Below are 25,702 nucleotides of genomic sequence, written 5' to 3' on the forward strand. Positions count from 1 at the left end.
AAACTTTGCACCAAATTAGAAACTTTACAGCTGAATTTGGAAGAATGTGGTCTTGGGCTACCACATATTAAAAAATATTTTCAAGCTGCATTTATGGATTGGTGAGGGCATGTCACATGATTATGGAGTACATTTTTATCACCACCAAATGTTATTAGAGAACATTCAGCTGTTACCCTTTATTAAGATTCCTAGATTCTCCAAATGTAACAGATATAAGATTCCACATATACATTCATATAGATTCACACAAATGAAGAAACAGTTTCAATTTACCTCAATACACCCGGATATTAGGATATGCCATTGCAAGGATTTAGGACTCCAGGTGGGTTCTCAGACCATAAGGAGTTGGAAAAGGCTAGGAGTTTGGCAAATAAAAGATCTATTGATCGAGGGGATGCTTAAGACCTAGGAGCAAATTAAAAGGGGCTGAGCAAAACCACCCCATATGTTATCTTATATTTAGCTATGCATTTTAGTAAGAAAATTACCCTTTCCACATGGTCCAGTATGCATGGCAATTAGCCATACATTTTATGTAAGGGTAATGTTGGGGATAGGGAATTGGTAATGAATTCTTCCGCTGCAATTTTAGATTCAGATTTCTAGCACCCTGCAAAAAAAATACAGGAGTCCACGGGGTGTTAAATAGAAGCCTCATTGTGGAAAGCTTACAATGAATGTTCCCAGAAGGCCATACAAGGGGCCAACTTTAAAAGTATGGTGCTCTTTTGTAAATGGCAGCTATATTTCACCCCGATAAAGCTACAAACGGTTTCAGGACAATGCTTTAAATGTAATCATCCTATAGGAGACTGGACTCATGTCTGCTTCACTAGCCCAAGTTTGACAGATATCGGAATCAGATTTTCCAATGGGTTAATAGGAAGCGTTCGATAAGTATAGCCGCTGATACTTTGGTCGCCCTCTTCTGGATTGTTAACACAAACTTAACAACTCGCCAAAAGCCGTTTGTTTTTATTGCTTCTCTTTCAGCCAAATCCCTTATTCTAAAAAATTGGAAAATGCTAGAGCCACCAAGATTTGGCCATTGGTAGGCAAATATGAGCCAAGTTCTCACTTTGAAACTTGAGGGCTGATACTGGTTTTACAGACACCAGTGGTTAGCCTAAAGCTTCAGAGACAAAATATATGAGCAGGGCAAACCATGGAAATGTAGCTGATGTGGTCACATATTTTTCAGATAAGCTTGGCACCTTCGCATTGGTTCTCCAGAGATGGAAATTTGAAAGTACCCATTCTTTCTAACTCTTCCAGGGATAATCCTTGTTCACACCAGACCACAAGTTCAAGTAATGTAATGGTCTCTCACACCTAATCATATCCAGAGCCAATGTCTTTTCTTCAAAGCCAACACAGCTTTCACTGTATTCAAAATGTTCCACACTCACCTAGGTTAGGAGTGAAGTCGCAACAGCAGGCTGTACCTCTTTGTCCATGTGTGTGAACAAGAAGTGAACTCCATAACTAGGACCAGAAAGTCAGAATGCAGCTGTAAATCCTTTCTTTTCACATTACTTCATCAGACAGGTAAGGTCATCTCTGTTCTGGTCATGCTACACTACCTACACATTCACATCCTAGGATTAAATACAGTGTGGCCCAGCTCCTGTCTCAAACGTGTTTTATTGAAAAGGCGATCCTACAGTGCTTTGTGGTACAGTTAGCCAAAATGGCACTTCCTTATTTGCTTACATTTCTCCCTATATCTGCCCATGGTCAGTGCACTCATGCACTTAGCAGAATGAAGAAATATTTAATCTCTTCTGGACACACCAGTTGTCATCCTTATTGACAGAATTCTTCAACTGAGTTTGCAAGACCCCTACACCAGAATGAGTACTATAATGGTTTCCTTTGACAGGCAGAAGTGGCTTTGGAGTTGATTAAGACCACTATGCTGAGAAGTCTTTGTAGTCCGTCAGTTGTCCATCTCACTTCAGAGAGTGCTAAAGACAGCAAATCTGAGCCACAGGACGGAAATAAAGAGGGAATGATTTAAGCCAACATTGAAGCCTGGTAAAACATTTGGCATAAATGTGACCACTTTAATTTACGTTAGCCATATAGAGAATAAACTCAACGAGTCCACTGATTTTTTAGTTATTTACTTACCTGACGCAATAGTGTTTATATCATTTTCCCACTAAGAACTATCAATATTATACTTTTAGGCCACATCCTAATTTGTTATGTTCACAAAACATTGTGTCTAGTCCCACGTTCGCTTTTTCGTTGCCATTACGTTACTATTTACTTATCAGCTTAATACACTATGCAATTATTCCTAACTTTTTAATGCACTAGTACAGTAAAGGGGTGATGTAGAGTTGTACCGTTTTTCCTGGAGAAAAAAGTGAAATTCCTTTTTATTCTTTTTTTATTTGAGCAAAAAGTAGGTAATACAAATAAGCCCCACAGTAAACCACTAACCTGTTCGGTTTTTTACTCTGCCATAGGTACCACATATTTAAAAGTCTCCAAGTGGATACCTTTAGGTATTTAAATCATTTTGTTTCACAGCAAGTTTCTCACTCCCTCCATCCCAGGTTCTAGTTCACATATCCGCACTCACCTGTCGGCTTTTTCTCTTAAAAGATCTCCAAAAAAGTGACCCTTTCATTAGTTGTCCCATCGGGCATTGCAGCGCCGGCCCGACGAGGAGCATACGCCCAGTGATGAAACATGACTTCTTCCATGAAGTGTGAGTGCTAACAAAAGAGGCAAGACCTGACCCTCCCCTTCGGGACTAGTTCCTGGTGACTGGGGATGAACATTTGCCTCTTTCCCATTTTTTTTCCTCTTTTCTATTTGTCTTATCGCTCCTTTCCACCCTCTCTCCTTCCTTTTTCTTTTCTTGTCTTTCATGAGTAGGTGATAACTTACACCTGACTCTAGGAACAGTGCCCCCTTTGTTTGATACAGTAAACATAGGAAAACCAGTGAATTACATGACACGTTGGTAATGCAATATTTAGATTTGTATTTAAAGAATTTGTAAAGTGGATGACTGCCCAAATAGGGCGGTAGCAGGCGGTAAAAATAACGAGGTTGTGAGTTGTTAAAAAAAAAAAAATCTGTTCTGAAGGGCTGAGACATAGATGCAGGGCTATCCACTTTAATGTGCTTCTACATATGACCTTCAATTGCTGCATACAGTAAAATCACCTTCCTATATCAAAAGCCAAGTGTACTCTTGTAGCCTCGCACAGGTGTAGCTATGAAAAGGCAGCACATAATGTTCTCGGATGAAAATGGGTAGACACAGCCACCATGTGCTTGTCTGCCATAGACAAAACAAGTGCCAGTGTTAAGAATTAAGTGTTAGTGCTGAGCACCTGCGCAAATAAAGCACATGAAAAAGACAGGGACGACAAGAAGATGGGCCCTGCACGGTTGTCACAGTCGAACAAAAATCATAAGTGAATGGAAGATCTAGTTAGTTGAAATGGTGACAGGTTGAAAAAGACACTGGGAAAGTCTAACTTCTAACATGCAGGTGCTTGGTGCACAACTAGGAAAGTGAGAAAGAGTTACAGGAAGCACAGGGTTTCACAGATGAAACCATGAAAATAATAAGTTGACCTCAGCCAGGTTAAATAGAAGCACTGAAGGTGCAAATGACCAGAGTCCTATCTGTAATATGGAAATCACAAATTCCGATTTTGCTGCTTTGTTTCACACAAAACTGATTTTGTGCAGCACGCTCATGCCACTTAGCTGACATGGGGAATAATTCAGATGTTTACCAAAGTGAACAGAAAGTAGAATGTAGAATAAAACAGAAGACACCGGACAGAGACCATATTTTTCTAGTTCACTGGGAAAGTGGTTCTCACATTTATGGACCATGTGCTAAATGCCTGCAAGAGGATAATAACAATAAGACTGCCGGACTTCCAGCAACTTTCGGGACCTCTCCCACAAAGTCTTTGGCGCCATGGCCCGGCAGTCAGAGCACGACTTGGGGTCGTGGTCGCGCTCCAGGCAGTAAAGACACAAGCGGTGCGGGTCCGTCACCGACATAATTCGTTGACAGTCTCCACATGACTTGAAACCGAGCATACCCAATGCACCAGGAGTCGATTGTCTCGAAAAATAGAGACAAAAAACCTTGAAAAAACACAGTCAAAAAGTGACAGGGGAACCGCTCTCTCCGGATCTGCGCTTACTGGCGCGGAAAAAGAAAGAGCTGACGTCAGGGCGCAAGGGCGGCGTCTAAGTAGCTGCCGCAACGTCATCTCCGCGTCCAGGACACCAACAACGGATGCAGACCGCCACCGTCCGGCGCGCAGTGGTACTGCCAACGAAAACTTTCTGGATCCAGTCTGATGCCTAGGGGTAATTCTAAGGTAAGAAATCTACCACTAACGTGTTTCTTTCAGATTCAGAGTTTAGCACTTATCCTACGATATTTTGGTTTCTCAAAAAAAGAGATACACCCTACCATATGCAAGAAAAATTTGCATTCACATAATATTTCACTCAAAAGATGTTAAATGCAAATCTGCTTCTAAATGACTCATTAGAGCAACGTGTTAAGCAAAAACAAAGACAAACGATTATAGTTTATTAAAACAAGGCTTTATCCTTTTTTTTTTATCTCTGAATAAATATATTCCACAATACCCATCAGTAAACCTAACCTCGGATCTCTACAGGCTTAACAAATTTCACATAACAGAAAAATCGTAGTAATGATGCCAGAAGCTAAGCAGCCTCTTCCGACGGACCTTTAAGAATACGATTCTTTACATGATAACTAGTTGTAAAACCATTTCGATTATGCGATCAATCATAAGAGAAACTGTACTCATCTTTCACATGTATACTTCCATTAACCGTTCAACTAATGAAAGTACCCTATCATTTAAAACAAATGTAAATGGTACACAATATGAGCTCAAATAATTCACCTAAGTCTCAGAGCTTTAAAAAGCAGGGAACATCGTCACGGGCTGATAGTAATTTCACTTTGTTGCAGGCTTACCTCTGGTGTTAATGCATTGTTGTCTGATGTCTGACTAGACAGCAGGATATGAGTGAAACCATCTTCCTTCCTCACCACAATGTCCCGGAAGCGGCAGCTGCTTTCGTTTTGACGAACACTGTACCTTAGTCTTTTATCAAAAACATAATCTTTCTCGGATTCGAGTTTTCTTTTGACATGGCCGTGTGGGTGTAGCACACCATTTGATAGTGTGGAACCTATAAATATAAAAAAAATGATGACTACATTAAACATAACCCCCAACATTTAGCGAATCGTGTTCAATAAAAACACCAATAAATAAATAGCACAATTGTACAATGTTAGGCTGCTTTTATCAGACAAAATTCATTTGTGTACACACACCTATTAAATGTTTCACATCTCATAGAAATATCCGTTTCATCTTCATAATGACAACTCCAACAACACTATCCAGAGCTTTTACCGTTGTCAAGGGCAATAGGATTATGCGGCAACAGAATAGTAATTTAAGCAGTCAGAGTAATCTAAATTATGCGGCAAGAAAAACAATTTACACGAGGGCAGTGCTTTCCTTTTTGGTACTCATTTGGGGCTTGAGGAGTTGTGGTGGACCTTACTCGCCTTCTTTAAGCACAGTGAATTACTTGTGAAGATTTAATAGAATTACACTTTGAATGGAGTGCCCATTTTGTTATTCTGGCTACCCAATGTTTCATTTATATGCAATCTTATGTGGGACGTTCTTTGTCAGCAATATTTTGATCCATTTAAGTGAACACTTTTTTTGTTGGAATTTGAAAATTGTGTGGTAAATTTATAATTATGGAGTAAATGCTGCAGCTCCCGAATTCCATATTTCTATTGGACCAAACCACTGCTCATTGTTTTACAAACAAGTTATTCGGGGAAGGTAAACAAAACCTAAACTTCTAATTCCAATTAGTGTCATTGTTAGCTGCACTTTCATGAAAAAGGTTTCAATAATCTTGCCCTTCAAGAGACAGAAGTGTTTTTTATCAAGGAAAAGGGTGTTTTTCCATAACTATATACTTAACTACATATACAAGTATTATTCAAATATTCAAAATATCAATAAATATCTCTTTGATTGAAAAAAAATAACCTTTTCAAGCTACGTATCCCACAGACTACTACTGTTTGTGAACTAAGTAGAGGACTCAAACTAATCCCATAAGTCCTCCGAGTTCATTGACCCAGAGGCCGGAGTCGAGAACCCAGAAAGGGACCTGAACTAGAGTCCACGAGTGCCTGCTCAGCGTTTGCTTGATCTAGCTCCTTGGAGCTAGAATTAAGCAAGTGGGACCAAATTGGGAATGCTATTCCTTGTCCAAAGACCATAAAGGTGGATCTGCAAAACCGTTGACGACATTGCATAGCCAGCCTCGGAGTCTGTGAGCACAGCCCAAAATGGACGACAGGAAACAGGTCAGCCACAACCAATAGAAAATGTTTTTTTTTTTTTTAATATGGATCCACTGACTGTGAACAAGTTATGTTTATAATCCTTAAAAGCTCAGCTGCCACTTTTTTTTATATAAACGATAATTACTCAAAAACTGTGAATCCATTTACACCACAGCAGGCAAAGGCACAACTCCAAGTAAAGTTCTAGTTACATGCCAAGTTTGGTACACTACTTCTCAGTGTTTTTTGCTGTAGAGGTGACAATATTTTCCTACGAGTAATAACATGGGAAACATTTTTTTTTAGACCCCTGTATTCCCATCGGCACCACTTCTGAGGCATTTGTATAAAATGCAGTGCAAATAATCAATGGTAAAAAGCAGTGATCAAAGACATGTCAATACCCTGCCGGATTGTAACTAGCGTGGACCTGTATGACCATGGTGATGATATTCACCATCAGAAGGATGCCAGGTTAAACAGCTGGTCCCTCTTCAGTGACATATAGACATAGAGGAAATAATGAATTGCAGATAACTGCACATTTTGATAAAGGGTCATATAGGTCCCTATAATTGCATCAGTGTGCTGGCAGTGCCACTGCAGCAATTAATCAATGGTAAAAGACGTGGGATGCCATGTTGGATTATAGCTAGCGCTGGTGTTTGTAACCACGGTAAAGGTAATCACTAATGGAAAGAGACCACATTGACCACCCCTCACTCTCTGCAATTTTCAGATACATATCGCAATGAATTTTCCAAGGACAAATCGGATGGCTCAGAAAGGAATACAACTCCGTGCGATAACTCGATGGGGCGGTAACTAACTCATGATTAATGCATGTGAAAACCAAATGTGAGAAACAAACATACAACATGTCTAGCAAATGCTAAAACAGATACATTTAAAAGGGAATATCCACTGATAGGTTTCAACTGGTACACCCTTGAGGGGGTTAGTGATGACTGTCTAAACAGAAGTAGCTTCAAAAGACATGGTCAAGGTCACCAGAGGCCAATAATAGAGAATGGAATCGTGGCTGAGGGGTGATGGGAGGCAGTAGGTGCGATCCTATTTGACTGTGGTGCAGGTTGTGCCAGAATACACAATTAGCAAAATGGAAGACATGTGCCTAAATATGCAAGGATATTACCATTGGGGGTGTCCTTGCCAGTAGGGCCTAGGGGCATGTCTCAATGGAGACAGGTGTACATGTGAGATCACAGTGTAGTGAAGTGAACAAGGGTGAGGTACAACATGTTAATAAGTGAAATACAGAAATATAAAGACAGTGATAAGAAGCAAGTGAGAGGAAGAGAAAATACATTGTCATAATACATAAATGGAACATCATAAGGAACATAGATGCTACGTAAAAGACATGCAAAATCATTATACCCATATGTGGATGGCCTGTTCCTCATCACTATTCAGCCCATAAGGAAATCTGGTATTGAGCTGGAAAATGCAGTGAGATTCAAGGACCTTAAATTGTTTTTTACGGTCATCTCCCAGATGTTTTTAACAACTCGGTTGATACTGTAGTATCTAGTGAGCTGTTACCATTATGTTTGAGATGAAAATGCCTTGCTTCGGGGTAGTTGGGATTATTGTTCTTGAAAGCAAAAGTGCTCCAATATTTTCTTTGTGACCGGAAATTTGGTGCTGCTACGTAACGTAGTTGAGGTTGCATGGGCATTCCAAGATGTGCATTACATAGTTGGATGTACAGGTGATAAACTTGGAAATCGTTTGGGTTTTGCCAGTAGGTAAATTGAACTGATCCCAGTTAGTGCTGAAATTGCATGAAATGAATGAAATGAAATGAAATTTGATTTGTAGAGCGCATGGCTGCCCGAAAGCGTCCCAGCGCTTGCTTAGGGAACCCGTGCTGGTATTCCCCTGCGAGATAACCCATTACTGGGCATCCCCAAGGTGAAAGCCAGGCATCCCGCTGCGAGGGGCCGTTGTGGAGATTAAGCAAGCTATTGCCCAGAGTTGCAGAGTGAGACTCCATGATTGGAATAGGCACCGAGGCGAGAATTGTCAGGTCCGGGGAAATTTGAGCCCAAGACCCGCCGAGGCGGGGAATTGAACCCTGGTCCAGGCCAGACCTCTGCATCAGGGTCTGCCGCTCCAACCACTTGAGCCACACTTCTCCATGCCTTACAAGAACCGCTAGCGGAGCTAGCTAAGTTGATGGAGTGTTGGCAGTATTGGGCTAGCTATGCACCACACTGTCCCTGATGGATCTGGGATTCCTATATGTGATAGCTGGATGTGGTCAAATGTGTGGTATCCTGCTCTTGTTGATGTTTAGTCCTTTCTTTGTATTCTGTGTCCTGTTGCTCAGCCAGTGTGAGTGACGTCATAGAATGTTGCAGTGAGTCTGGTTGAGTGAAATGTCAGTTGGTGTATGTGGGCTGAGGAGCAGGGATGCTGCTACCGGTGGGGCTACTGCTACAACTATCTTTTAATATACAATTCTGTAACCTAAGATGCCTACTTTTATCTGAAGAATAAACTATCATTTGGATTCACCATCAATTTTTCCAACCCTCTTTTTACGTTATAACAATGCAGACAAGGATGGGATCTACAGTGGAACAAAGGCCACTACTGAAACTTAAGAGGAGTCATGATTGCTGCGACAGGGGAGGAGAGATATTAAGAATACTTTCAAGAAAGACTAGTTTAAGGACTCTGCCTACCCCTCTTTTTACGTCATTACACAATAATATTACCTATAACAGGCTCAGCAATCAACAGATTCCAATATTTTTTCATGAGCTCCGTCACCTTGAGGGATCTCTTGTAGTAGGTGGTTATAAATCTGAGTGATTCCACCATTTGGGAATTGGAATTTGTCTTGGATTGGTACCCTTTATGTTTTTGTCTCCATCCACAAAGAGCACTTGGTATTGTTTGATATTGCTCACTTTATTGAGTGCTTGTGAGAGGATTTATTGGGGGTACCTTCTGGACTCAAATCTCTCTACAATGTTGAATTTCTCTTTTGCAAAGTCATTATCTTCATGGCAATTGCCGCAAGCCCTAAGGAGTCCCCATAGGGGATACTCCATTTAAGGGATATGGAGTGGCAGCTCCCAGCATGAAGGACATTGTTATCAGCCATTTCCTTTCGGTATAGAGATGTAATAATTCTTTGGCTATCAATTCGGATTGTGATGTCAAGGTATTCGCTATAGGCGTTACTCATTTTTTAGGTAAATGCAAGGTTCAGGTCATTCTGCTGTCACTAATGCATAAACTCTAGAGCTAGAGAGGGGTCACAATTCCATATCAAAAAGAGATTGTCAATATGTCTGATCCAGATAGGTATGTGTTGGGTATATCTTTTGTGGTTATTAACCCAGACAATCTGCTCCTCTCATCAGCCAAGGAAAAGATTTGTGAAGCTGGGAGCGAAGCAGGTACCCATTGCATTTCCTGACCGTTGTCGGTACACAGTGTCCTCAAACAAAATAATATTGTAAACCAGACAGTATGATATCATGTTTTTTGACATGGTAGTGTGTTTCAAGAGGGAAATGGGTCGGCTGTGGGAATAGTGCATGCAGGCCTCCACTACCATTTTTTGGTCAATACAAGTATGTAGAGAACACACATCAAAGGTAATCATGGTACATGTTTTCTCCTAAGAAATGCTGTATACTCTGTGCAGGAAGCTGCTACAGTATGATTGTAGTCTCAGAACACAGGGGGAAAGAAAGTGGTCCAAGAAAACTGCAGTGTTTTTCAGTAGGCCACCGCTGGAGGATACATTTGGCCTACCAGGAGTGATGGTCGAGTTTTTGTAGATTGCGGGCAAGAGATAGGAGCATGGAATTTTGAGATGATCTACTTCTTCCAACAATGACTGAACATAATGATGTTCCTCAGGATACGTGTGCGTGTCACTGCAAACAAAACAATTCATGGGACGCACAAAAAATAGTGCAGTGGTTTGCCTCAAGTGTGTGTGTCACTGAATGGTAGAATGCTGGAGAGAGACACCCTGACCGACTTATCACAATGGACGAACAGTGTCACATGACTGCACGTCACGATGCAGTCCCAGACATGAGGAGAACATGGAAGCAATGGCACAGGACAAGCACAATAGCACGTGAGAGAACCAACACAGTAAGCATGGGCTCCTTGAGCCTGAAAGTTGGCGTGCGTGGAGTCAGGTGCTTGAAAATGATGATGTCTGTAGGACTCCTCGTCTGACGTGCATGACGTCAGCTGTTTGGTAGGCAAGGGCGGACATAGGGCTCAACGCACAAAGAGACAGGTGCGCAAAAGGTAAGACCTCACACAGCAAATTGACCACAAATAAGCCAAACACACACTCACATTGCGAATACATCTGACCCAACATGCTGAATATCTTTGAATCGCAGCTCACCCTGCTGTGGGGAATATATAGAATTCAAGCTAAATAAAACAAACTAAGAAACAATCCCAGATAATGCAGGAGTCCCGCTGAGCAAATAAAACTACTTGTCGCCAAATTGAAGTAGCTCAGTCCACCACAAGACAAGGGGTGAAGGAGAGATTGGTTTATTCATGTCAATCCTAAGCAGCACCAGGAGACAACTGTCCACCTGGTTTGAATAACAACAATCCATACATCATGTTATAAACAAAGAATGACTGTGATGAGAGATCACCACATTGTTCCTTTTTTCACAAAATTATTTCAGCCCCACGATAGGATAGGAAACCACCTTCACAACTTGGCTAGAGGACATGGGTCTGTACTTGGATGCACTGCACTTTATTTGACTTTATCATATATCTGTTTCCGACCGTTGATATGGTAATTCATGATATTTGATCCAATATTTACTAATAGCAAGCCTGCAGGGGGTGTCCCTCACCTGATTCTTTTTCCTCCTTTCTCCCTGTACTGAATATTTGTCCATTCCACCATTTTAGTGCAAACCTAGTCTTGTTGAATAGGAAGTCCCATAGATCTCTTCCCTTTCCTCCACCTTTTTTTGATTTCTATCTGCATCCTTCAGGATATTTTAATGTCTTTTGAGAGTGAAACCAATTTCATATGCAGAGATACTTAGCTTAGCCGGTGTTTCTATCAGCCCCAGTGTGAGCTTCAGCAGTCTCTTCATTCTTGTGTTGCTGCCACCTAGGCCTGGCAGTGTGGGACCCTACTATAGTTCAACTTGGTCAAGACAAGGTTTTTTGCCAAGAGAGCTGTCGTAACCAGCTTCCTGGCCTTAGCAGGTGGGATCCACAGTTAACAAAGGTAAAAGGGATTCTCTTTTGAAAAAGGAACTTGGTTTTGGAGCACAGGGGAATTGAATGGTTTCATGATATTCTTGCTAAATGAGACTCTGAAAAAAGATTTCTCCCTTTCAGCCTAAACTGCAGTGAGGCACAATGGAGGTGGCGTGCCTATTGCTCTATGTCAACATTTTCTTACATTGGCTTGCAATCATTGATCATCCCCGACATGCAGGTTGTCCAGAAAATAGCCATTGGCTTGTCTGACACATGCCTAACTTTGACCATATCTATGAAGTTCGATGGGGTTCTCAATTGGATTCTCAAAGTCACTGGGTTCACTTCAAGATACTGTGCCTCGTACACTCCACCTGTATTCACTCTAGGATCCGATACCTAATCTCTGTTCTGCCTCTTTACCCCAACTTGCAACTTCTAGTTTCATGTGTATTGTGTCCACTTACTGATTTCTTTCAACATACTGTCACCATGGTACCTTTCAGAGCAGTCTCCATGTATTAATTTCAGTTTGATGTTTATTCTTTTGGTTGTTTCTGTCAATAACAGCACCATGATGTCCTCAAGGAAAAGAAATGCTTATAAGTTCCTCACTCACTCCTTCAAGTAATGTATGACAGTCTTCTACTTCCATGGCAAATGAATGGCGATTGGAAGATGGACTTTGTTTTTTGTATGGAAAGTCAGGATATGTTCTACACAAATGTCAACAACTGGTGAGGCATACCATTGCTCAATCTTAGTAGGCACTTTTTAGTAATGGTCTGCCAACACTCATTCTCATTACCCAACACCCTTACTGTTTCCGCTAATGCAATAACCTCCACCTCTCGCTCTGTGCTTATGACTACATGAGTTTCAGGTAATTTTATTGACAGGCTATTTTCTAGTCACTCTTAAGTTCAGTTGGTAAAAACGAAACAAAGAAAACAGTCACAATCCAGGGTGTGGCTAGTACTTTGCTTACATTAGGAGATGTAATTAAAGGACATGTAGTCATACAGTATGATGGTTTGTACACCAAAGTGTTAAGTGCCATTGTTGCTTTAGTTGTTCCTGCTATCCAATATCAATCCCTACATTGGCAAGCGAAACAGGTAAACATGTTGATTTCCCTATGATCACGAAAGCTGTTTCCAACTAAAAAGACTCATGATTTAGTATGGTTAGAAAAAAACAAATCAATGAGAAAATGTTGCTCCCGACTTAGAATATCCCTTCTTGTATGTCTTCAGATGACTTCAGTGGAAAAAGAACAGGACAACCCCGCCCGACACACACACAATATGATTGCAAGATACGGTTAATGTCACGGGCAATGAATCCTCATGACTATAGCTAGGCACCAACTGTCTGAAAAGTCCCAATAATTGTGGAAATATTTAGTTGAGAATCTGGCTCAAGTTTCTATTCAGCACTCCAGCTGCTGCTCCCATATTTGTGTCCCCGATTGTCTTAGGGAGATTAGCCTGTGCATTGACTGCAGAAAACTATTATCCAATGTCCTTCTGGATCAATTACAATTGGCTACCCTCTTAACTTTCCTAACCTGGCTTTGCATGTGGAATACAATATGATAGGATCTATGAAAACAGCCTTTAAACCTATTATGAGTACCTCATTATGCTTCTGTGACTATGTATAGCCCCAACCCCACAGCATAATAAAATCAACTAATTTTAAAACGTCCCAGATTCCTATGTTGTGGTAGACTTGTATGATATCATGTTCTTTTCCAGATCACTGGCGGAATGTTGCCACAATATGATTGAATATCTCACTCACTTGTGAAAGCATCTTTTCAGCATTAAAGTGGAAACAGTTTTTTCAACAATGATACAGTCTTCTTTTTGGGGTCCTAACCAGTCCAAAGGCGATGGGTATATATGTGGAGAAAGTAAAACCTTTGGAAAATGGCCCATACAAGCGTCAGTCAAACAATTTAAAGAAGTTCCTAGGAAACACAAATTTGTACAGAAACTTCATAAGGGTATTCTTGTTTATCATAGCTGCACAAAATATATATATCCAGTTCTGGTGTCCTCTTGTCTGGGGAACATAAAGAACAGGCAAACAGAAATCTTTACTTCAGCTTTTATTTTACCTCCTCCAAATGTGACATAGCCCTGCATTGCGAAGAAGCACACTTCTGAATCTAAGCTGCTTTATCATAGGAGCATTCAAGCAAGTGGCTAAATATTGTATAATGCTCTCAAATAATGAGCATCACTAAACAATCTACCATCAAGAATTGTTGGTCATTAAAGCACTCTCACACTGATGACACTTTTTTAATAGCAACTGTATATTACTTCACAACAAAATCTTCTCCCTCTGCATGCGTCTAAAGAATCAGAGCAAGTTACATTCACAATTGTGTGTGGACTGCACTCAGCAGAAAATACAGATTTTATTTAACCAAAATCAAACAAGCCCAAAACAACATTTAGCCAGCTATTTGGATACAATACAATTTTGAACAAACATGATGCAGAAAAGAGGTTCTCTATCACCAGTGGAACATTTATGTTCCCTGTTCAGCACTTCAAAGATACCTTTTACAGTGGTGTCATGACTCTCCAGACTACAGTCACCCTGAGAAAGTTCAGGATGTATATTTTTAGTCATTTAGATTTGGGTGGCCAGATTAAAACACACTGTCGAGAAACACATGACCTCAGGCAGCACCTGTATGCAATCAAAAACAGACCAACAAAGCCACTGGGCATGCACTATTCCCCTGCAAAAACTCTACAAAAACAATTTGGTCCCCAAGTAATTTTTGTAAATCTAGCAGCATCTAAGGCCAAGCTTTTTATGTTGGTAGCTACAGATCCCTTGGCAAAAGTGGTTTGTTCCATCACCTAAAATATTTAGAAAATTATAACTGGCTTCATAGCCTTCCAGCCGGCTGTGGTGATATCAAGTCGAGGTACTTATTTATTTTTAAATGTCCAAGTTGCTGTTCTTCAAACATTATGAGTGGCTATTCGCAAACACTAAAGAATTTAACAAACCAAGACAAATCATCCACCATATAATATCTTTGCTATTTTGCAATCCAGCTCCATAAGTAAGGGGTGATAAGGAAAGCGATAACAGAGTTTAAGTACAATCCTATACTCAGCTCTACTAATTACTTACCTTTTTATACCTTTGGTTTCTTTCCACAGATGCTCCATTTTTTCAGTAACATTTATTTTATCAGTTTACTAATAAATGCAGGGGTACATTGAGATAAACCCTGCAGAGTTCAATCATTTGACGGATGCTAAAGTAACAAGCAACAATTTACTGATGCCAGAAGTTCTCCTATTTCGTCATATCTTCCTGACAATTCTGTCAAGTTATCCACTAATTTTTTTTAATTGCCCGGTTAGCATTCTAAATTTGCTCCATTTGAAGTTGCTCAGGGAGTCACTGCTTTAACAGATGAACAAACTTTGCTACTTCAATGGCATATTTCCTCCTGTTTTTGTTCTTTGTCACAGGTGCATCATTTTAGTTGGTCATGTTTGCCCATGATTTGAGGCTTAGATTTCCTGAGTGTGACTCTACAGCCTTCATTTTGCAAAAACTGCATAGGAATCCACAACATGCTCAAAGAAAATGGTTCTAGGTGTTACGGAAACCTAACCACGATAAACATTAACAGCATAGTTAGTTGAGTTGCTTGCAAAAGACTAATAGAGTAATTTGTGTAGACAGAGGAGAACTCAGCTGCAGGGACATAATCTCCTATACCACAATTTCAAATTCATTCTACCCTAATTAATAAGACTTTCTGCTCCTCAGGTGTAATCAATATTCACGGTTTTCATTATATAAAAGAAACCAAGATTTAATGCTACCTCTTTAAATACATCAATGACCTGGCTTGGCAGTAATCACGCAAGCCATGTTAAATATTGGAACAATGAAATGGAACTTAAACCTCAGAACAGACATTCCACAGATCAGTCTTCAGATGTGTCAGACAACCTGTAATTCTTAAGATTTAAATGAAATTTGGATTTGCAAAGCGCACTAATACCCAGAGGTGGCTAAGCAGATTTGCTCCTGCCTAACCAATAGAGATGGCGATGCCATTGCACTAATATTTATTCATGGCCTGGACATATCTGATGTAGTCATACACCTCAAGTCTTAGTTGTACCATTCATTGATCACTATTGCCCGAAATCAATCAATCAATCAGTGACACTTGTATAGCGCGCTACCTACCCGTAGGGTCTCAAGGCGCTGGGGGGGGGGGTGCTGCTACTGCTCGAACAGCCAGGTCTTCAGCTTCTTCCTGAAGGAGAGGTGGTCTTGGGTCAGGCGCAGGTCGGTTGGGAGGGAGTTCCAGGTCTTGGCGGCCAGGTAGGAGAAGGACCTTCCTCCCGTAGTCGCTCTTCGGATGCGGGGGACGGCGGCGAGGGCGTGGTTGGCTGATCGGAGGTGGCGTTTGGGAGCGTAGAAGTTGATTCGGCTGTTGAGGTAGCTCGGGCCCTGGTCGTGTAGGGCTTTGTGTGCGTGGGTGAGGAGGCGGAAGGTGATTCTTTTGTTGACGGGGAGCCAGTGAAGGTCTCTTAGATGTCCGGTGATGTGGCTGGTTCGTGGGATGTCGAGGATGAGTCTGGCTGAGGCGTTCTGGATCCGCTGGAGTCTCTTCTGGAGCTTGGCGGTGGTACCGGCGTAGAGGGCGTTGCCGTAGTCCAGACGGCTGGTGACGAGGGCCTGGGTGACGGTCTTCCTGGTCTCGGTGGGGATCCACCAGAAGATCTTCCGTAGCATGCGTAGGATGTTGAAGCACGCCGAGGAAACGTTGTTGACTTGCCTGGTCATGGAGAGGGAGGAGTCCAGGATGAAGCCCAGGTTGCGTGCATGGTCTGTCGGTTTGGGTGCGGTGCCCAGGGCGGGGGGCCACCAGGAGTCGTCCCAGGCGGAGGGTGAAGAGCCCAGGATGAGGACCTCCGTCTTGTCAGAGTTCAGTTTCAGAAATGACCCTGTTCCACAAGACAGAATTACTACCAAGGGGCCCAATTGTGCACAGCTTAAGATGTCATATTTCATAAACAAGGCATCGTGAAGATTTCAGCACTCTACACTTGGAACGTAGCTCACGTTTTTAGAAATGGAGAATCCTAACTTCAGACTGTTTTTTAAACTGTGCATATAGTTTATCAAGCATCGCATTATCCCAGACCGTTATATTACATCAAAGAACAATGCATCCCTGCACAGTGTCTGCTTGCAAAGACCCTAAACAAACAGTGTACTACTGTGTTGCTGTTAAAGTGTTTAGTCAATTCAAGCCACCCATAGAAAATCCTGGAGATAAAGCTCCAGTACCATTTGAGGGGGCTTACAACACTGATAATTTGACTGCAGCACTTTGAAATTTAAGTTCAAATCACAGGAATAACTCTAAGGTGGCGCTCTCCATATCACACCGATGAAAGCCAATGGTCAATATCAGAATCTTAACCTGCAGTTAATACCAATGCTTCTTACTGTTATTGCTATTTTTCAACATCGACAGAATCACTTGCACAAGTCATGTGAAATATGAAAATGTACGTCCACAGCACACGAGGCCTGTAATCGACATGATGCTATGGGATACAATTCACTAACTCTATGGACATGGACATATTTACTAGCGAATACATCTCAGATCCTGGTAGGGGCAGACCCTATCCTGGACATTGATACTCATTCTATCAAACACAAAAAATTACAAATACCACAAATAATTAGAGCATTCAACTCATGGTGCCAAAAATGGCAACCCCCCATTCTTCCAGATGATCGATCATATAGAAATAAACATGCTGTTATTTATGTCTCATCTGCATTATGTCATCCTAGTCTATGCCACACTCTAAAGAGGAACATTTAGAAGCTTCAAAGTCTAGAGGGCCAGTGATTGGAGGCGAAATCTGAAGAAATCAAAACATGTCAAGCATCATAGTGCTGTACCACATTTCATTAATGGGGTAAAAAGCCCAAGGTCCAACATGTGAAGTGCAAACTATTACAAAGTGAATTATGGTTTCAAATAAAGATTGATTACAGGCAAAATTCCCTTCCCTTGGCCGTTCAGAGATACATATAGTTGTTGTTGGAAAACGAGGCAGTATCTGTGAGGCCTGCACAAATAACATGGCACATTTGTCCTTCACTGGGAACTAAACACCCCATTATAGCGCTTGGCTCTCAGAGGGTAGCGTGGTAGAGCAGTCTAAGGCTTACTCAAGGGAGGTGGTGTAGGCTAATAATCGCCATTTATCAGTACGCAGAAATAAAACTCAATAATTGCAAGTTTGGATACTAACAGGCTATAGAGCGCTCCACAATAATTATCAGGGATTATTAACTCAGAATGTAAAAAGTTGGTGCCTCTAGAGAAAGGGTGTGTATCCAACACTCACAACTCCTGTAGTTACGTAAACAAAATTGTATACCACCCCCAGAGCACACAGATAATATTATTGTATTTTTCTCTTCTTATTCTTCTCTTATTACATAAACAAGTCTATGGCAAGTCAGTATATATATCTGAATAAGCAAAGTCCACTCCTTCTGTGGTTACGGTCACTTCAAATCTTATTCCAATCAGGCTTTTCCGTATAGGTGGTACATCAGCCAACACGTGTTTTGTCGTGCATTAATACATCACATTGACTTCCTCAGGGCTCTAATTTCCTCAATTTATCCAAGAAATTAACTTCTACATTTTGCTACCAGGACTTCAATCCTTTTATATCAAATTCCATGGACCCAATAATCTTCTTCACTCAAAATCCGGTCTCTTCCAGTTCCTTTCTTATCTCAGTAACCATTAGGAGTATATTCTCATTGTGTCAAATTCATTCCAGAGTTTATACAATTTCCACAATGAATATCATCAAATGTGGCTCGAGGACTATAATGGCTCCATATCTCCGATCCATGGTAACGATATAGTACCACCTATACGGAAAAGTCTGATTGGAATAAAATTTGAAGCGGCCGTAACCACAGAAGGAGTGGACTTTGCTTATTCAGATATATATACTGACTTGCCATAGACTTGTTTATGTAATAAGAGAAGAATAAGAAGAGAAAAATACAATAATAATATCTGTGTGCTCAGGGGGTGGTATAAAACTCAATAATTGATTGTCCAGTCTGTACTTTTATTTATAAAAGGAAGAGCACATTGATTAAACATACACACTACTCAATACTATGCACCAATTTACAAATATACATAAGCTGTTGTAATTACTTTGTGACATTGTGTAACATTTTCAACCCTCACGCAGTGGCGACCCACCCCATCATCTCAACAAGCATTAAAAAAGGTACCTGCCCTGGGTATCTATAACCCTGACTGAGCATTTCATACTGTCCATGCAGTATACACCTCTACGTCTTAGGGGCTAACAGTCTGGGTTCTTCTTCACCTGAAGCAGCAGCAAGAATATGTGTTTAGACATCACTTTAAATGAGGTACTTATCATAGCTGAAAACAGTTGTAATGCATTACAATCACAGCCCCTAAAAGGCATCACAGTTATAATCACAGGATTAAGCATTTGCAGCAAGACACCCTGGCAGGAATCTCAGGCAACATAACCCCACTTTGCTTATGAATTCTGATTACACATGTGACTCTCATTCCCTCTAAATAGATAAGATTGGTAAATGCACTTCTCGTGCAACTGCACCTCTTCACCTCCAGGAGATGCCCTTCTCCAGACATCCCCAGCCCAGATATCAATACCTTGAGGCATTCCCTAATGCACGCCCAGGTGCAGAACAAAAGTTCCAGCCCTGGGATGCTGCTGACTGGGGCCTTGAGCGGTTGTTTCTTTTACTTCCCCTAGAGACTTAGGGGGTGGATGTCTCTTCGTTATATGGGAGTCTGCGTTGCTCCTGCAGCTCCCCCTGCACCTTGGCACACACCTGGTGGTGATGCCACCCTGCTGGAGCCAATACATACCGAGAACGATCTGCTCTTTATTGCAGGCCGGTCCAGTCCTGCAAGGAATTATGGGGAGATTCACTCGAGCCCGCACATATGGGTAGAGCAGCGATGCACTGCTGGAGGCCTCGCGCTGCATCGTCGTGCCTCAGTGGGGGGCACAGTACCACCCGGAAACCCAGGTGAGTTATGCAGTTCCGGGATCCCACCCCAGCTGCTCAGGTGGTTCTTCAGGGGCCCGGTCACACCCGAGCTCCTCGCACCTCCTTGTTCCCAAATGTTGAGGAGCCACCCCCGGTTGCTCCTGCCGACTCCTCGCCCAGCCCTTACCCTCACGTGCGGCTGGAGGAGCCGGAGTGTCCATTTTGGTCTGCTGGCCGGCAGTCACAAAGGCGGCCTCTTCTGTGGCGGGTCTTCAGGGGAGTGTGACGGCACTCCCCCTACCTTCCCGCTGCTGTGGGAGAGTGCAGCAGCACTTCCCCTCCTCCTCTTCCACTCGGGTCCAGAGATGGGGTCCCGGGCCCCATGGCATCTTCAAAGGTGGGTACAACGGCGCTCCCCTTTCTCCAGAGTCTTTGGGGCCAGGGTGGTCTCCTGGCACCCCGGTTGGGGCAATTTTCATGGGGAGCGCGGCAGTACTCCTTGACTGGAGAGTTCACAGAGTCAATGACTGAGGCGACCATCTTGAGGTTAGGCAGGGGGGGATGAGTCCTTGATGTACAAATTTGGAAGATCCCAACAATTTTCTATAATCCGGATGAAAGGGGGTGCAAACTAAGCAGTGGATCGGCACGATGAATAGAGCCACGGTTCACATGTCTTTAGGGGGAACGTATGATGTCCAGTGATAACCGGGGGAGAAACAGCCGACATTACCAGGACAGGCAGGGCGACTTTACAGTCTTACTCGCATTATTATATCGCTAATCAAGGTTGTCTCAGAAGGACAGGGCAGTAACTGTAGTATCAAAACAAATTTTGCTGCCTTTATGCTAAAGAAGGGGGCAGGGGTTCTCCCTTGGATGTAGCTTTGACCCCTGCCGTCGATCGATTGCGCGGGCCATTTTGGCATCTGGCGCATGAACAAAGCAGGCACTCGCTGAAAATGTCTTGCCCATAAGGACTAAAGGAGGGCACGGTTAAGAGTCCCAGACTTTCCGGGCTAACCATCTAGCCTCACAGAGCTACCGGTGAAGTTACAGATGACCCAGCTCACCGTCTTCGAGCTCTTTGTGAGTGGTGGAAATGGTTGGCGCGACTCACATGGGATCAGTGTTGTCTCCATTCCGTGCTTTGAGCGTCCCCCAACTATCGTCAGGCTTCTAACTGGGCCTCCGCCATGAATCACTTAGGAGGGCTGCTGCTCAGTTGAGAGCGAAGGTGTTGCGCCTCAGTTGTTCTGCTTGGCTCGGGACCAGCGAGTCCAGGATCGATCGAACTGCCGTCATTACAGATATCTTCGCTATGGAAGTATGGAGAACTACGGAATTCAGCTCCGGGGTATCTGCCTGCATTCCGGTTGAGGAATCGTTGGTTTAAGAAGCAGAATAAGGCAGCGGAGCGCTGCTCGGCAGGATGAAGGTAGGGTTTCCTAAGGAGCTCCAGCTCCGAGCAGCCATCTTCTGAGCCCATCCCCTCAGCCACTTGGGATCCCGGGCCCCTCTTCCCAATCCCTGGTCTCCGTTCTCGTCGGGGGCCAGGGTGGGCCCCTGGCACCCCGCGTGGCCAATTTTCTTGGGGAGTGTGACTTTTCTTCTGGAAGGGGCAGACCTCGGGACCTGACCCACCACAGGGGCATATTTGAGACCGGCGGCCGAGCCCCATGTGCTTCGTTGTCGATCTCCTTAGAGAGCCAACCTTCTGGGGGGCATATCTCAGCCCCCAGGGGTCCGATAGGGAGACCGCTAGGTATATGTGCGCTTAATAAATATTTTTAAATTCAAATTAAATTCAAATTCAAATCTTTCCCAGGTTTTCCACTTCTTGCTCCTAGTGGTGCTCCCCAGTCATTGGGAGCACTTTCCTTTGCCCTCCTGGTCTAAAGGAGGGCAAATTCAGCTAGGAGTGGTCTTAACAGGCTCCCTGTGCCAGTCTTTCACCCGGCTCTCCTCCTGGGCCTCTCTTCCCCTTGCACAGAGGCCCAGGCTTCTGCTCACTGGTCATGGTCTCCGCTTGTGGCACAAGTCAGGGTCCTGGGCCAGTCTGGAGGTTCTTCCTTCCAGCTGCCCATGGCGCCAGGCTCCAGCGCCAGTCTTCCTCAGCAGATCACACCCCAGAGAGAGCTCCTTTTCCTGTGCAAGCCCTTTTTAAAAGAATTTGGAGGGGGCTGGCAGGAAGTTTCGGCTTTCACTCTCAAATAGCGACACCCTCCTTCCTGCCTAGGTCTCTGGGTTAGTTCAAAATGGCATCGTCCAGGGGTCTCATGCCACATGGTCTCACAAATCTCCATACCCCCTTGCTGCCTTCTCTCCAGAGCAGCTTGGTGTCTGGCACCAGGTGACAGCTGCTGTTGTATTACCTGTAGCCCCACCCATCTTCTCTTCTTGGAGAGGAGACCTTTGCCCTTGGAATGCTTGTCATGAAGAGCTACACCACTTATACTACAGCTTGGGGAGGAAGGTCATTAATCCAGCCTGGCAGGGTCAGCTCCAGCCAGGCTCTGGTTATGAGCTGACACAGAGGAATATGACATTTCTGGATGACCCAAAAGCAGTACAGATATGACTTTGCGCTCTGCAGAATACCTCTTCTCACCTAAGTTACAGTGGACTTTTAGTGTGTGTCTGGAATTTTTAGGCCCTAGGGAAGTGAAACTGTCCCATGTGGTCCCCATCCTCATAGGAGAATAATTACATGGTTTTTCAGTGAGAACAGTAAAGCACACTGACTTTCCCTTACATATTTCTTCCCATTGTATAAAGCCTATTCCATGTCACCACCCAGTTCTGCATAGGTACTGCCACACCATTCACTTTGTAGCTGCTCCTAGGCTGCACACGGCAAGAAATCTCCCCTGCACTGCCTTTACACTTGTGCAAATGCATGTACACACATGTCTGCATGTAACCAGCCCGGTGCCCCTTACTCCGACTGCATCGCAGTAGGCTAGTCTCATCAGAGAAACACTGGTAAAATCAACAAGCAGTCTCTTTCATCATGAGTATACTGTGGGTAAGTCCTAACTTGTGAGGCTCCTCCACAGTAAAAGCTCAACAATTGGTGTTCAAAAAGTGAAAAACCAGGGTGGCTCAGATGGTAAGAACCACTTTCTAACAGTTGTTCTCAGGCACAGCATGCAGCCCGAATTTTATATATAGGGAACAAGACGGGACATATCTCATTCTTTACAAATATATTAATCCAGTACTAGTAGGTGTGTTGCATGTTATGCTTCTAACTTTGGTGTCCAATATCTTTGTTTACTTCCATCAGAGGATGTTTATGTAAGATCAGAGTAACAAACTAATTCCAAAGCATAAAATATTGCTTAGATATCGGTTATCTATAAGGGATAACCAGGATAGGCTAGTTGTACCCATCAACTCCATAGACTTCGCTAGCACACATCTGTATATCGAGGGTTTCTCTTTTAGTCACAATGTTATCCTATTTACCATTGATTTTAACAAAATTTTATTTTTTATAATATAATTTCTTAATTCTAAACGTAGATGCCAAAGCTTTGTGCATTGTCCCAGAAACGAAATCCCTCAAAAAGATTTGTTTTTTAGAAATCTTTTTATTGTAGAAACAAAAGAATAACAGCCATACAAACAAACAAAAAATAATAGCATAAGGTGCAGTACAGTTTCCATCCTATTCATCAAACACAGTGCAGAGGTACGTCTGTTATCACAACAATCCGTGGGATCAACAATGAAGTCTCGTGTTATATACATTATATCGTAAGTGCCAGATTACTCATCTTCACGGTCTGCTGAAAATGGAGAAGAGTCTGTGAAAGTTGTACAAATCATCCCTCTACCCTTGTTCCATTGACCCCCGGATCCTAGTCCATTTTTGTGGGCAGCCTCTGCCTTCGTATATGACCCTCTCCTCTTGCATGCACCAGTCCATATCTGATTCCTAATCCCTGACCTGTAACATTGCCACCCCCATCCATGTCCTCGCTATGTTCCGCTTTGCAACCATGCATCCCAGGGAGACACAGATTCTCTCAGTTCTAGACAAATTGGTGGTCTCCCAGATATTAAGAAGACATAGGCGGGGTGAAACCACCAGAGCTTTATGACAAATTGTTGACATCGCTGATCTGACCTTTCCTCTGTAAGTCTGGAGGATCGCACAATCGCACCACTGGTGTAGATAGGTGGTAGGTTGACCACACCCTCTGGGACAAGTAGAGTAGCCCAAAATCCCATTTTGACAAGCACTGAACCGGTGTAAAAGGCTCTGTGGAGCAGTTTAAGTTGAATACATTTAAAACGGGATTGAATCGCCACCTCGCGGGGGAAGCCAAAGCCTCCTGCCAGTCTTCATCACTAATGTCCCCAACATCGTCCACCCATTTTGCACACATCTTCCCAAGAGTGTCTGGTGTGTTATTTAATATTTTACGATAAGTTAATGAAAGGGGTTTTTCGTGGAGATAGTCATCTAACAATCTGCCCTCTAGGGGCGAGGAGTCTGGCAAGTCCGTATCCTTAGGTACAGTTTTTTGTAGTACACTGTGCGCTTGAAGGTATCTAAATATTTCTCCACTATGCAGTTGGTAATCCCGCTGGAGATCACTGAACTGAATCACCCTTCCTCCTGCCCATAAATCTCCCACCCTTGGGAGGCCAATCAAGTCCCATTTATCAAATCCAGGTTGTAACAATAACATTCCCAACTGACATGAGTCAAGCAACGGGGTGACCTGTGTGATTTTGTCCTTCCACCCCAAGGCGGTGTTTGCAGAGAGCCAGAGAGAGATTGTGGTGGAGGTAGGAGTGTATTTCGGGACCTGTTTCTTAATTGCCAGGGACCATATAGTGTCTGTCCATTCTATATGTGGGTTCCGTCCCTGGTCAATGCACCCAATGAATGAGAACTATTAGCTGAGAGGCCCAGTAATAACGTGTGGTTGCTATCAGGGCTATCCCACCGTCGTACCAACTTTAAGTAAGTTTGTCCAGGACTATTTGAGGGGTACCATTATTCCAAAGGAGGGAGCGAACCTCCGATTCAATGGTGATAAAATATTACGGTGCAGTAAAGTGAGGGGCAGTGTCTTCCAGTGCTGTACGACAGCTTGGAACCGACGTAGAGGAGGAGCCAGGTTGCGATCGTAGAATTCTGTCGGGTTCACCATAGTATACATACCCAAGTATACAAAACCATCTGCAATTATCTTAACTTTGCAATCTGAAGGGAGGATCAGGCATTCCCCACTCAGAACGTACACCAGGGATTTATCCCAATTGATGGTAAAGCCTGAGTATTTCTGACGTTTGGGCAAAGATATATAGGACACGATGAATAGAAAAGTGTGGCCAGGCCAGATAAAGCAGAATGTCGTCGTCATAAAGGGATATCTTGTCCGACCAGTTGAGGCCTCTCATGAGGGGTCACCCCTAATCCATATCGCCAGGGGTTCCAGCACCAAGGCGAATAGCAAGGGGGCAGGGGTTACAATGCCTCGTTCCCTTGTGTAATGCGAACTATGCTGATCGCTCGCCATTAACCGTAAATCGGGCCAATCACTCTGAGTAGAGACGTTGTACCCAGGATAAGAGTTTATCCCCGAATCCCTATTTCTCAAGTGCGGTCAATAAAAAGGGTCATTCTATCATATTGAACGCCATCTTGGCATCCAAAGACACAATTACCAAGTCTCTCTGGATTGTGGCCTCTCTACCCAGGACTCCTTAAAGGCATTTAAGGATCAGATTGGTATTTGTAGTCGGCATAAAGCCAGATTGGTCCAGATGTATCAGTTTAAGGAGGAATGACGACGACGAGCCAGAATTTTGGCTAGTATTTTAACTTCCGGGTCTAATAGAGAAATAGGCTTGTTAGAACTACAATGCTCCAGGGGTTTACCCTTTTTG

At 43.1% G+C, this 25,702-nt stretch overlaps 1 protein-coding gene across 1 annotated transcript in view; it reads right to left on the reverse strand.

The window, feature by feature from the left end:
- CDYL2 (chromodomain Y like 2) overlaps positions 1-25,702 on the reverse strand; it is a 543,748-nt gene that overhangs the window by 217,733 nt on the left and 300,313 nt on the right. The window contains exon 3 of the mRNA XM_086945095.1: positions 5,015-5,232. Coding sequence (XP_086801221.1) covers positions 5,015-5,232 — 218 coding nt within the window. The remainder of the gene's footprint in view (positions 1-5,014; positions 5,233-25,702) is intronic.

Source organism: Lissotriton vulgaris, chromosome 12, assembly GCF_964263255.1.
Source record: "Lissotriton vulgaris chromosome 12, aLisVul1.2, whole genome shotgun sequence".
Classification (NCBI taxonomy): Eukaryota; Metazoa; Chordata; class Amphibia; order Caudata; family Salamandridae; genus Lissotriton; species Lissotriton vulgaris.